Raw genomic sequence first — 14,883 nt, 5'->3', positions numbered from 1 at the left:
ATGTAGGAAACGAGTTGCCAGTCCAGGTTCGATGCACGATGCTGGATGCTTGGGGCTGGTGCACTGGGACGGCCCAGAGGGATGGTATGGGGAGGGAGGAGGGTTCGAGATGGGGAACACATGTATACCTGTGGCGGATTCATTTTGATATTTGGCAAAACTAATACAATTATGTAAAGTTTAAAAATAAAATAAAATTAGAAAAAAAAAAGAAAAAAAAAAAGTTACCAAGTACTTAAGGGATATTGGGATGTATCAAGCTCTTTACCCAAAATTACCTTCCTGGCTATGCTTTTTAGTGATCAAATTCATATAATAACACTTGATTAAAATTAACTTTTATATAACTGAGCTGTCTTAAAAACATATCTCAAACATACTGTCTGATTACAACTGCCTTTTAAATTGTGAAAATTAGTTTCACCTCTTACCGTACTAACATCCAGAGGGAGTATAAAGACAATCAGAAAGCAGAGATACCAAGCTAGCAGTGTTCCAACAATGACAAGTCTATGCTGCTTCTTAAAGTCTCCATAACGATGAAGTAGGAATAATGCCAGGAAAAAGACAAAAACAATCTCGAGTCCCAGAGCTGCACCACTCATTATTCAATGTTTCCTCTGATTCACCAAAGTAATTCACATATAGGCCTGGATCATTTCTATAAGCCAAGAAGAAAAAAAATAAGGCAGTGTTAACGTATGAAATGACCACTTGGAAATTTCCCAATTATTTTTTATTCATGTATTAATAAATTCTTTAGAAAACTGTCAGGCTTTACACCTGACTCTGAGTAAAATAAAAGGATAAACCCTATTCTCAAGTACTTCTGTGTTTTAAAGCATATGTTGAAAATTTTGCATAAATTATATTTTTAGGAAAAAAATTATTTTAGCAAAAATCACACTAGTTCCAATTACAAAGTAAGAATACTAGATATGAACAGTTTAAATACAGTGTCACTTGGAGTTGTTCCTTAATATTATAAATCCTAACAATATTTTATATAAATACACTATTTACTGATCCTATGAAATTAGATATTTTGTAAAATAAAGGTTTCTAAGTCATCCATAATCATTACTTCAGATTTTCTAAAAGAGAGGGAGGGAGAAACAGAAAGAGAGAGACCATTTGAAAGTAACATTTCCTTTGTTTGAAGCAGTATTTTTCTTTCATATGAATCTTGTCTAAATTTCAGGACTTGAAATTCTCTTTCATCTCCTGTGCCACAAAATATACTTATCTTTTCCATCTATCTATATAAATCTTATTGTCTTTAAAGTTATTTCACCTATTTTATAGGCAGAAAAATTTATCAATGATTAGTGAATAAAGTTATATATTTAAAAATATTTTAATTTTAAATGTTGATGGTACAGACATCATAAAATTATTTATCTGATATTTCTCTAGTCTTATAAAATACTTTACTTTTACTAACTGAAGACAATATATGTGCTTTCCACCTCTATAAAATCAATGTCAGGCATTTCTGGTTGTCTATGGACTAACTACAATGTCCCAAGGAAAAATCAACATCTTAACATAGAGAATCAGTACCATGATGCAATCCACCTAAATAAAATAAGGTAGAATCAATAAAATATGTCAAATTAACAAACATTCCCAAAGTTAGTTATTAAAAGAATAAAGAAAGTCTGAGTACTTTATAGGCTAAATTTAAATTTATATAAGAAATACCCTTATATGGAATATCACAAATGAAAATCATACTTAATAAACTATTTACTTTATTATTTCTTTATATTATTGAAGTAGTTTCCTTCCATCCCTCTGTGGATTTCAACCAATATTTTCATTCTTAAGTATCTAAAATAGAAACCGATTTGTCATTCTCTATTTCCATTACCTCTATATTTTACTTAAAAGCAGTTATCTACCTGATACAATGTATGTTCTTTATTGTTTCCCTGTAACAACCCCCACCACACACACATCAACACACACTCTCTCTCTCTCCATGAGAGCAGAGGGCAGGCATGCTCAGTTGTGTCTTGACTCTTTGCAACCCCACGAACTGTAGCCCACCAGCCTCCTCTGTCCATGGATTTTTCCAGGCAAGAATACTGGAGTGGGTAGCCATTTCCTACTCCAGGGGATCTTCCTGACCTAGGAATCGAACCCAAGTCTCTTGCATCTCTTGTATTGGCAGGCAGATTCTTTACCACTGCGTCACCTGGGAAGCCCCATGAAAGCAGAGGCTTCACTGTTTTATTCAGTACTATACTCCATGTCTATATTATAGTCTCTGGCATATAGTTGCTATTCAAAAAATATCTGTCTAGTGAATAAGTAAATGAATAAAAAACATTACTGTATACTATAGTACCTACACTATTTTTTTTATTACTGATAACTTCAAAGGTAACATAACACCCACTATTGTCTCCAAAATTGATTTTACATATATTTATTAAAACTCAAGGGCTTCCCTCAAGGGCTCAGTGGTAAAGAATCTTCCTGCCAATGCAGGAGTAAAGAGTAAAGTGAAAGTCACTCAGTCATGTCTGACTCTTTGAGACCCCATGGACTATAAGTCTATGGAATTCTCCAGGCCAGAATACTGGAGTGGGTAACCTTTCCCTTCTCCAGGGGATCTTCCACGTGGGTTCAACCTCTAGATTGGGAAGATCCCCTGGAGAAGGAAATGGCAACCCGGTCTAGTCTTCTTGCCTGTGAATTCCCAAGGACAGAGGAGACTGGTAAGCTACAGTCCATGGGGGTCACAAAGGACTCAAACATGACTTAGCAACTATACAACAATATTACAACTCAAAAGGCTTAAAATTCTGCTCATTACTAACTACTACTCAAAATTTCAAATTTCAATATCAAAGGAAAATCTTGTATCATTACGGTATGCCAAATTTTATTTTTAAGCCAGGAATAGGTTAAGTGACAGCCAGATGTAGAATATGCTTAAGAAAACCATTACCATCTTTAAGATACAGCTCTTTTAAGAAAAATATTATTCAGTGTGAATTTACTAAATATAATTACCATATGAAAATCCTTTTACGGTTTGACTTAGATATTTATTTTGCCTGAAATTGTTCAACACAAGGAGTATGACAACCATAGAAAAAAAGAATGAATATCAGAGATAAGCAAGGAGATGCTAAAGCATAGCAGAATGAAATGATGGAATGTTACTGAAGTATAAGAAATGATATTTAAGATTATTTAATAACATTAGAAAACTACCATAACATTAAGAGAAAAACTAGATTCATGTATTTTTACATAATATGCATAAAAATAAGAATGAATGAACAATAATGAAATACATGGAGACCTTAATAATAATTAGGTAGTAAGACAACAGTTTAAGCAAACAACACAATCAGTTACAAACTTTCTGATAGTTACTAATTATTCTTTTATAATGGCTGTCAATTTTTCAGCTTGATACATACTACTTTTAATGTTATAGATGAATAAGCAGAATTATGGATCCTTTATTCTAGTAATAAAGAAATGATTTGGTTACATTTCTTCCCATACTCAGTGTATGTGTCTCCTATTGCTGTTGCCCCTCTGAATGCAGAGTTCCAAAGAATAGCAACAAGAGATAAGAAAGCCTTCTTCAGTGATCCTGCAAAGAAACAGACGAAAACAATAGAATGGGAAACACTAGAGATCTCTTCAAGAAAATCAGAGATGCCAAGGGAACATTTCATACAAAGATGGGCTCAATAAAGGACAGAAATGGTATGGACCTAACAGAAGCAGAAGATATTAACAAGAGGTGGCAAGACTACACAGAACTGTATAAAACAGATCTTCACGACCCAGATGATCATCATGGTGTGATCACTCACCTAGAACCAGACATCCTGGAATGTGAAGTCAAGTGGGCCTTAGAAAGCATCAGTACGAACAAAGCTAGTGGAGGTGATGGAACTCCAGTTGAGCTATTTCAAATCCTAAAACTGATGCTGTGAAAGTGCTGCACTCAATATGCCAGCAAATTTGGAAAACTCGGCAGTGGCCACAGGACTGGAAAAGGTCAGTTTTCATCCCAATCCCTAAGAAATGCAATGCCAAAGAATGCTCAGACTACCGCACAACTGCACTCATCTCACACGCTAGTAAAGTAATGCTCAAAATTCTCCAAGCTAGGCTTGAGCAATACGTGAACCGTGAACTTCCTGATGTTCAAGCTGGTTTTAGAAAAGGCAGAGGAACCAGAGATCAAATTGCCAGCATCCGCTGGATCATCGAAAAAGCAAGAGGGTTTCAGAAAAACATCTACTTCTGTTTTATTGACTATGCCAAAGCCTTTGCCTGTGTGGATCACAACAAACTGTGGAAAATTCTGAAAGAGATGGGAATACCAGACCACCTGACCTGCCTCTTGAGAAATCTGTATGCGGGTCAGGAATCAACAGTTAGAGCTGGACATGGAACAACGGACTGGTTCCAAATAGGAAAAGGAGTACGCCAAGGCTGTATATTGTCACCCTGCTTATTTAACTTATATGCAGAGTACATCATGAGAAAGGCTGGGCTAGAGGAAGCACAAGCTGGAATCAAGATTTCCAGGAGAAATATCAATAACTTCAGATATGCAGATGACACCACCCTTATGGCAGAAAGCAAAGAACTAAAGAGCCTCTCGATGAAAGTGAAAGAGGAGAGTGAAAAAGTTGGCTTAAAGCTCAATATTCAGAAAACGAAGATCATGGCATCTGGTCCCATCACTTCATGGGAAATAGATGGGTAAACAGTGGAAACAGTGGCTGACTTTATCTGGGGGGAGGACTCCAAAATCACTGCAGATGGTGACTATAGCCATGAAATTAAAAGACACTTGCTCCTTGGAAGAAAAGCTATGACCAACCTAGACAGCCTATTAGAAAGCAAAGACATTACTTTGCCAACAAAGGTCCATCTAGTCAAGGCTATGGTTTTTCCAGTAGTCATGTATGGATGTGTGAGTTGGACTATAAAGAAAGCAGAGTGCCGAAGAACTGATGCTTTTGAACTGTGGTGTTGGAGAAGACTCTTGAGAGTCCCTTGGACTGAAAGGAGATCCAACCAGTCCATCCTAAAGGAGATCAGTCCTGGGTGTTCATTGAAAAGACTGATGTTGAAGCTGAAACTCCAATACTTTGGCCACCTGATGGGAAGAGCTTACTCCTTTGAAAAGACCCTGATATTGGGAAAGATTGAAGGCAGGAGGAGAAGGGAACAATAGAGGATGAGATGGTTGGATGGCATCACTGACTCAATGGACATGAATTTGGGTAAACTCCGGGAGCTGGTGATGGACAGGGAGGCCTGGTGCAGTCCATGGGGTCGCAAAGAGTTGGACACAGCTGAGTGACTGAACTGAACTGATTGCTGTTGTAAAGAATTACTAGAAACTCAGTGTGGGTGTTAAAACAACACCCACACATCAGTTTCAGTGGGTCAGATATCTACGCAGAGTGTGGTTGAACTGAATTCTCAAGACTGAAACTGAAGTGTCAGCAGATGTTCCTTTCTGGAGACTCGAGGGACAAATGAATTTCTAAGATCACTTCAGTTCAGTTCAGTCACTCAGTTGTGTCCGACTCTTTGCGACCCCATGAATCGCAGCATGCCAGGCCTCCCTGTCCATCACCAACTCCCAGAGTTCACTCAGACTCACGTCCATCGAGTCAGTGATGCCATCCAGCCATCTCATCCTCTGTCGTCCCCTTCTCCTCCTGCCCCCAATCCCTCCCATAATCACAGTCTTTTCCAATGAGTCAACTCTTCGCATGAGATGGCCAAAGTACTGGAGTTTCAGCTTTAGCATCATTCCTTCCAAAGAAATCCCAGGGCTAATCTCTTTCAGAATGGACTGGTTGGATCTCCTTGCAGTCCAAGGGACTCTCAAGAGTCTTCTCCAACACCACAGTTCAAAAGCATCAATTCTTCGGCGCTCAGCCTTCTTCACAGTCCAACTCTCACATCCATACGTGACCACTGGAAAAACCACAGCCTTCACTAGATGGACCTTTTTTGGCAAAGTAATGTCTCTGCTTTTCAATATGCTATCTAGGTTGGTCATAACTTTCCTTCCAAGGTGTAAGCATCTTTCAATTTCATGGCTGCAGTCACCATCTGCAGTGATTTTGGAGCCCAAAAAAATAGTCTGACACGGTTTCCACTGTTTCCCCATCTATTTCCCATGAAGTGATGGGACCAGATGCCATGATCTTCGTTTTCTGAATGTTGAGCTTTAAGCCAACTTTTTCACTCTCCTCTTTCACCTTCATCAAGAGGCTTTTTACTTTCTCTTCACTTTCTGCCATAGGGTGGTGTCATCTGCATGTCTGAGGTTATTGATATTTCTCCTGGCAATCTTAATTCCAGCCTGTGCTTCTTCCAGCCCAGCATTACTCATGATGCACTCTGCATTAAGTTAAATAACCAGGGTGACAATATACACCCTTGACGTACTCCTTTTCCTATTTGGAACCAGTCCGTTGTTCCATGTCCAGCTCTAACTGTTGATTCCTGACCCGCATACAAATTTCTCAAGAGGCGGGTCAGGTGGTCTGGTATTCCTATCTCTTTCAGAATTTTCCACAGTTTATTGTGATCCACACAGTCAAAGGCTTTGGCATAGTCAATAAAACAGAAGTAGATGTTTTTCTGGAACCCTCTTGGTTTTTCGATGATCCAGCGGATGTTGGCAATTTGATCTCTGGTTCCTCTGCCTTTTCTAAAACCAGCTTGAACATCAGGAAGTTCACAGATGACGTATTGCTGAAGCCTGGCTTGGAGAATTTTGAGCATTACTTTACTAGTGTGGGAGATGAGTGCAATTGTGCAGTAGTTTGAGCATTCTTTGGCATTGCCTTTTTTGGGATTGGAATAAATACTGACCTTTTCCAGTCCTGTGGCCACTGCTGAGTTTTCCAAATTTGCTGGCATATTGAGTGCAGCACTTTCACAGCATCATCTTTCAGGATTTGAAATAGCTCAACTGGAATTCCATCACCTCTACTAGCTTTGTTCATACTGATGCTTTCTAAGGCCCACTTGACCTCACATTCCAGGATGTCTGGCCCTAGGTCAGTGATCACACCATTGTGATTATCTGGGTCCTAAAGATATTTTTTGTACAGTTCTTCCACTTAGGTTGTTGGTAAAGACGGTTGGTTGGCATCACCGACTCAATGGATATGAGTCTGAGTAAACTCCAGGAGTTGGTGATAGACAGGGAGGCCTGGTGTGCTGCAGTCCATGGGGTCGCAAAGAGTCGGACATGATTGAGCAACTGAACTGAAAATTCAGTTTTTATGGTTAAGGGACCGAGATTCTGATTTCCTTAGTGGCATTTGCCCTTAATTCTAGAGGCTTTTTCCCAGTCTTTGCATGCGGCCCTATATACCTCAGAGCCAGTAATGGCTTGTCAAATCCTTCTCAGGCTTGAAAACGCTGACTTTCTCTTCTGCCCTTAGCTGGGAGAAAGGTTTGCATTTAAGGGTCCACCTGACCTCACTGGGCCCACCTGAATAATCTATTAATAGTCGTATTTACTGGTTCCAGGAATTAAGGCATAGATACCCTTGGTGGCTCTATTATTCTGTTTACCACACCATCTATTTCTCTTCAAACTGAATACTTGTCGGCTTGTTTTGACACAATGTTATGCCTGGGGGGGGGTCCCATGAAACTAGAAATGAAACTTGCGGGTTACCCTAATATGAGATGAGAAAATAATAGTTTAAAAGTACATACGTTTGACCTTGTAACTAACTTCAAGTGAGGAACTGGTTTTTTTTTTTTTTTTTTTTTTACAGTGCAGAATGATAGTACTTTCCAAGGTTCCTTATGAATTCCTATAGCCTGCTTTGGTTGTTTTAAATGAATAATTTTCTATTCAAAGATGGAGGCACTTTATTCTCCATCTTATTTAGTTACCTGTATATTAAATTCATAAAATAATTGTCAATTAAAATCTAATAAAAATAAAGATTGAACAATTCAAGTCTGGCATATTAAAAAAACTCATTGCCAGGGAGGACAGAAATTTGGCAGTATGTAACCTACAAGACCTTTTAGAACTAATACCCAAAAAAGATGTCCTTTTCATTATAGGGGACTGGAATGCAAAAGTAGGAAGTCAACAAACACCTGGAGTAACAGGCAAATTTGGCCTTGGAATACGGAATGAAGCAGGGCAAAGACTAATAGAGTTTTGCCAAGAAAATGCACTGGTCATAACAAACACCCTCTTCCAACAACACAAGAGAAGACTCTATACATGGACATCACCAGATGGTCAACACCGAAATCAGATTGATTATATTCTTTGCAGCCAAAGATGGAGAAGCTCTATACAGTCAGCAAAAACAAGACCAGGAGCTGACTGTGGCTCAGACCATGAACTCCTTATTGCCAAATTCAGACTGAAATTGAAGAAAGCAGGGAAAACCACTAGACCATTCAGGTATGACAGAAATCAAATCCCTTTTGATTGTACAGTGGAAGTGAGAAATAGATTTAAGGGCCTAGATCTGATAGATAGAGTGCCTGATGAACTATGGAATGAGGTTCGTGACATTGTACAGGAGACAGGGATCAAGACCATTCCCATAGAAAAGAAATGCAAAAAAGCAAAATGGCTGTCTGGGGAGGCCTTACAAACAGCTGTGAAAAGAAGAGAAGCGAAAAGCAAGGGAGAAAAGGAAAGATATAAACATCTGAATGCAGAGTTCCAAAGACTGGCAAGAAGAGATAAGAAAGCCTTCTTCAGCGATCAATGCAAAGAAATAGGGGAAAACAACAGAATGGGAAAGACTAGGGATCTCTTCAAGAAAATCAGAGATACCAAAGGAACATTTCGTACAAAGATGAGCTTGATAAAGGACAGAAATGGTATGGACCTCACAGAAGCAGAAGATATTAAGAAGAGATGGCAAGAATACACAGAAGAACTGTACAAATAAGATCTTCACGACTCAGATAATCATCATGGTGTGATCACTAACCTAGAGCCAGACATCCTGGAATGTGAAGTCAAGTGGGCCTTAGAAAGCAACACTATGAACAAAGCTAGTGGAGGTGATGGAATTCCAGTTGAGCTATTCCAAATCCTGAAAGATGATGCTGTGAAAGTGCTGCACTCAATATGCCAGCAAATTTGGAAAACTCAGCAATGGCCACAGAACTGGAAAAGGTCAGTTTTCATTCCAATCCCAAAAAAGGCAATGCCAAAGAATGCTCAAACTACCACACAATTGCACTCATCTCACACGCTAGTAAAGTAATGCTCAAAATTCTCCAAGCCAGGCTTCAGCAATATGTGAACCGTGAACTTCCTGATGTTCAAGCTGGTTTTAGAAAAGGCAGAGGAACCAGAGATCAAATTGCCAACATCTGCTGGATCATGGAAAAAGCAAGAGAGTTCCCGAAAAACATCTATTTCTGCTTTATTGACTATCCCAAAGCCTTTGACTGTGTGGATCACAATAAACTGTGGAAAATTCTGAAAGAGATGGGAATACCAGACCACCTGACCTGCCTCTTGAGAAATTTGTATGCGGGTCAGGAAGCAACAGTTAGAACTGGACGTGGAACAACATACTGGTTCCAAATAGGAAAAGGAGTTTGTCAAGGCTGTATATTGTCACCCTGTTTATTTAACTTATATGCAGAGTACATCATGAGACACGCTGGACTAGAAGAAACACAAGCTGGAATCAAGATTGCCGGGAGAAATATCAATAACCTCAGATATGCAGATGACACCACCCTTATGGCAGAAAATGAAGAGGAACTCAAAAGCCTCTTGATGAAAGTGAAAGTGGAGAGTGAAAAAGTTGGCTTAAAGCTCAACATTCAGAAAACGAGGATCATGGCATCCAGTCCCACCACTTCATGGGAAATAGATGGGGAAACAGTGGAAACAGTGTCAGACTTTATTTTTCTGGGCTCCAAAATCACTACAGATGGTGACTGCAGCCATGAAATTAAAAGACGCTTACTCCTTGGAAGGAAAGTTATGACCAACCTAGATAGCATATTCAAAAGCAGAGACATTACTTTGCCAACAAAGATCCGTCTAGTCAAGGCTATGGTTTTTCCTGTGGTCATGTATGGATGTGAGAGTTGGACTGTGAAGAAGGCTGAGCGCTGAAGAATTGATGCTTTTGAACTGTGGTGTTGGAGAAGACTCTTGAGAGTCCCTTGGACTGCAAGGAGATCCAACCAGTCCATTCTGAAAGAGATTAGCCCTGGGATTTCTTTGGAAGGAATGATGCTAAAGCTGAAACTCCAGTACTTTGGCCACCTTGTGCCAAGAGTTGACTCATTGGAAAGACTCTGATGCTGGGAGGGATTGGGGGCAGGAGGAGAAGGGGATGACAGAGGATGAGATGGCTGGATGGCATCACTGACTCGATGGATGTGAGTCTGAGTGAACTCCGGGAGTTGGTGATGGACAGGGAGGCCTGGCATGCTGCGATTCATGGGGTCGCAAAGAGTCAGACACGACTGAGTGACTGATCTGATCTGATCTGATCAAAGATCTTAAAAAAGGTACATAGCCTTTGTCTTAGCAACTCTTCTTCAAATAACTTAGAGAAAAAACAAAATGAGGTAAAAATTTATCTACAATATTATTTTTCATAGCAACATTATTTAAACATTAGAAACACAGAAACAACTTAAATATTTGTACTAAATAATTCAGGAAGTCTTAAGAATATCCACCAGTCTCATTGCTGTCCATTATCTTTTTGACAAAGGGTTTCATACATCACTAATCTTGCTGACCTAGCCATGACCTATGGGAGCAGGAATCTGTGACAGAGTCAAGGACCACCTAACAGAAAGACAATGATGAAAGAAGCCCACCAGATTCCTTCAGTCTAGAAGAAAGATGAGATCCAGAGGGACATTTTAGAGATTTTAAGTGGGATCTTAGGGAGTATACAAAAGAAACACACATATATGCGTGGACAAATATACATCAAAATACTAACAGCAGTTGTCACAAAGTGCTGAAGAGATGACTTCTACTTTCTTCTATTTTCCTTGTGCTTTCTTTTGTATGTGTGTGCTTTTAATTTAAACTAATAAACATGCATTTTTGTAATTTTAATACAATTAAAAATCAGTGTAGTAATACAAAAGCAAAACACATAGCAACTAGACAATGAAAATTTTTGCTGTGGTGTTATTAAGTGCATAGAGTCAGAACTATTTTAAAACACAAATGTTTTATTATATATCATGGGAAACCTGGATTCCAAATCCCAACTCTAATAATTCTGTAATTTTAGGCATTTTTGCTGTTAAATGAGAACATATGATCACCTCACACACATTGCTATGATGAGCAAATGAATTATAAAACACCAAATAAGAGTTCCATAGTAGGTCTTCAACAAATGCCAGTTGCTAATCTCCACCTCCTTCATGCCTTGTGCTTCTAGAAGATAACTAGTTGCCTCAATGGTCTCAAAGCATAGCTCTACCCTAAATGGTCTCCCACCTCAGCCCCCGTGCCCCCCAAAAAACCAATGAGTGGATACCAAAGGCCTTTTGCTTCTCATTCTTTGTGGTTACGACAGTTTGTGTCACATTTATTCCTATAAAACAAAACACAAGCTTCATGCTCACAGAAATTGCTCTCCTTGCCTCGCCTGACAAAGTAAGATTACCTCTCTGGGTGTACAAGTTGACCAAACACCCTTTCATCTATCTATCGTGTTCTGTCCCTTGTGAAGAGTCAGAACACACCTCAAAGCCATGTCAAGAGGAGCACTTGACGCACCAATATCATCCATTTTTCTAGGCAAATTATCAAAATGGAGGTGAATCAAAATGAATCATATGCTGAACTGCAATGGCACCCCACTCCAGTACTCTTGCCTGGAAAATCCCATGGATGGAGGAGCCTGGTAGGCTTCAGTCCATGGGGTCGCTAAGAGTCGGGCACAACTGAGCGACTTCACTTTCACTTTTCACTTTCCTGCATTGGAGAAGGAAATGGCAACCCACTCCAGTGTTCTTGCCTGGAGAATACCAGGGATGGGGGAGCCTGGTGGGCTGCCGTCTTTGGGGTTGCACAGAGTCGGACACGACTGAAGCGACTTAGCAGCAGCAGCAGCAGCTGAACTGCGATGAGGTGTAGCTATGCAAAAACACAATCAGGGACAAAAGGGCAAATATTTCTTTGACAAGAACAATGGTCCTTCTAAAATACTACTGTTTATTTAAATAGTGTGTTTAGGCTAAGAAGAAAAAAAAACCACTAAAATTTAGAGGCAAATCAAAATTTAGTTTCACGTGATTAGAAAGGAAAAGGAGACATAAAGCTATTAACATCATAAGTGGACATCAACACCACAGTAGCAAAAGTAGGTTTTACTCAAAAATCAAAATGCCAATCCATTCACTCAAATTTTAGTACCTGATAAGCAGGCAGTCTACCTTTGAAAAGACCAGCTCATAAAGTTTCAACTCAGTATTTTACCAATCATCAAAATACTATGTGAGAGTTGGACCATAAAGAAAGCTGAGTGCCGAAGAACTGATGTTTTTGAACTATGGGGCTGGAGAAGACTCCTGGAGTCCCTTGAACTGCAAAGAGATCCAACCAGCCAATCCTAAAGGAAATCAACCCTGAATATTCATTGGAAGGACTCATGCTGAAGGTCCAATACTTTGGCCACGTGATGCAAAGAGCCGACTCACTCAAAGTGTAACAAGCCCTTTTGAAGAAAAATGGACATATTCAAACTGTTTCACCCTTGGCAAGGCATGAGAGGCAGCAATCATTAAGTAGGTAAGAAGAAAACAACCGGATCCATTGTAAAGACCCTGATGCTGGGAAAGATTGAAGGCAAGAGAAGGGGACAAAAGAGGATGAGACAGTTGGATGGCATCACTGACTCAAAGGACATGAGTTTGAGCAAGCTCCAGGAGATGGTGAAAGACAGGGAAGCCTGATATGCTGCAGTCCATGGGTGGAAAAGAATTGGTCGGGACTGAGTACTATTTATGTTACTGACTTGGAGTATTATTTCCTAAGTACTTTATGGCTGATAATTTTTCAGACTAAACACACTTTAAGTAGAAAATTTAGAGGTTAAGATCATTTTGGAATCTGAAACATCCCATCCCAAATATTTTCCAAAAGGCAGGTGGGGGAGATAGGAAGGAAAGATTGGTATCAACTGAACAAGAGAACACAGATATTTTGTCAAAACCTGACTCTGAAAGTGAATAAAAAATTTTCAACTAGACCTAATGATTCATCACACAGGCTTTGTTAAATTAAATATGTGCCTAAGAACTAGGAGACAACTCGAGATCCAAACAATGAAAAATCAAAAGAATTAGAACAGAACCAGATGTGAGTAATGAAAGTCAACAGTACCACCAGTCAAAATTTAAATCTTCGAAAGATAAGCATTAATTCCACATTAAACGATTTCAGGTATAAGGACAATTCAGCTTGGGATATAGATAGAATACAAGAGAACGTTAACTCCCACTCTAAAAATGCAAAAAAGGCATAATATCTTTTGAAGCCATCTTTAATAAATGAGCCAAGTTGGCAAACCAACCAGGTGAACTGAATTCCAAAGTGTAACAAGCCCTTTTGAAGAAAAATGGACATATTCAAACTGTTTCACCCTTGGCAAGGCATGAGAGGCAGCAATCATTAAGTAGGTAAGAAGAAAACAACCGGATCCATTGTAATGAATTCTTAAAGATTTTCAGTAAAGAGATTATAAGATTCACTTCAGTAATTAGAAAATAGTCCATAGACTATTTCCTAGTAGTAAAATAAATTTTTAAAAAAGGAGTAGCTAATATTGAGTTTACTATTAAATAGATTGCAAGCACTTTGCTAGCACTTAACATGCTTTATTGAATTAGACTTTACAACCCAGTAAGAAAGGATTATTAGTATCCCCGTTTAACAGAGAAAATGGCACAAGAGAGTTTAAGAAGTGGGATTCAAACAGAGGCATCCTGACTACAGAGCCAGGCTCACAATTAGGATACCGGATACTGGAGTCTTTAATCCATTCCAGACATACTTTTTTTTTAATGCAACTTAGACTGTTTAAGTCATTCCTTTTGCTCAGCTTTCATTTGTTAATTTCATTTCCATGAACAAAGTAGACACATTCTCCTGTTATTCTTTTAGATGTATCAAGATAGAGTGCTAATAAAGTCATGTTTAATACAGAATCTAACTGTGTAACTTTGCAAGTAAGTCTGCCATAATTTAAGGATAAAACATGACTGTAATCTACAAGATGAAAGTAAAAAATAAAGCACAGAGCAAAACAGAATTGGGAAAGAACCCTGTTCTTGCCCCAACCTGCCCACTGTAGAGAACATTAAACTGCAAAGAACTAAAAGATCTACTCTAAAATTAACCGAAGGAAAAAGAATCTTTTGAATTTTGATGAGCAGATAGAAACTTCTTGCTATGTAACTGTTGTTAGTCTTTTGTTCACCTAAGCTAAATAACATAAAACTAAAGGAATCTTAAGATTTACTTCATGCCATTATGGAACTAAGGAAAAAGCACATCACACTTCTATTTAATAGAATCTCCTTTGTCACATTTGATTTTCAAAAACAATAACATACTGTGCTCTGCTGTGCTTAGTCTCTCAGCCGTGTCCAACTCTTTGGTACCCAATGGACTACAGCCTGCCAGGCTCCTCTGTCCATAAGGATTCTCCAGGCAAGAATACTGGAGTGGGTTGCCATGCCCTCCTCCAGGGGATCTTCCCTACCCAGGAACCAAACCCAGGTCTCCCACATTGCAGGCAGATTCTTTACCATCCGAGCCATCAGGGAACCCCCAATAATATACTACTGAATAGTGAATATATATGTATATAT

General features: G+C 39.0%; 1 protein-coding gene across 4 annotated transcripts in view; it reads right to left on the bottom strand.

The window, feature by feature from the left end:
* Positions 1-14,883, bottom strand: part of LMBRD2 (LMBR1 domain containing 2) — a 54,970-nt gene that overhangs the window by 37,523 nt on the left and 2,564 nt on the right. For all 4 annotated transcript variants that reach the window (XM_070357643.1, XM_070357644.1, XM_070357645.1 and 1 more), the window contains exon 2: positions 432-661. In XM_070357643.1, the coding sequence (XP_070213744.1) occupies positions 432-605 (174 nt within the window). In that variant the 5' untranslated portion in view covers positions 606-661. The remainder of the gene's footprint in view (positions 1-431; positions 662-14,883) is intronic.

The sequence above is a fragment of the Bos mutus genome, chromosome 20, assembly GCF_027580195.1.
Source record: "Bos mutus isolate GX-2022 chromosome 20, NWIPB_WYAK_1.1, whole genome shotgun sequence".
Classification (NCBI taxonomy): domain Eukaryota; kingdom Metazoa; phylum Chordata; class Mammalia; order Artiodactyla; family Bovidae; genus Bos; species Bos mutus.
The sequence above is the reverse complement of the archived record's forward strand: the minus strand, read 5'-3'. Positions and strand labels throughout refer to the sequence as shown.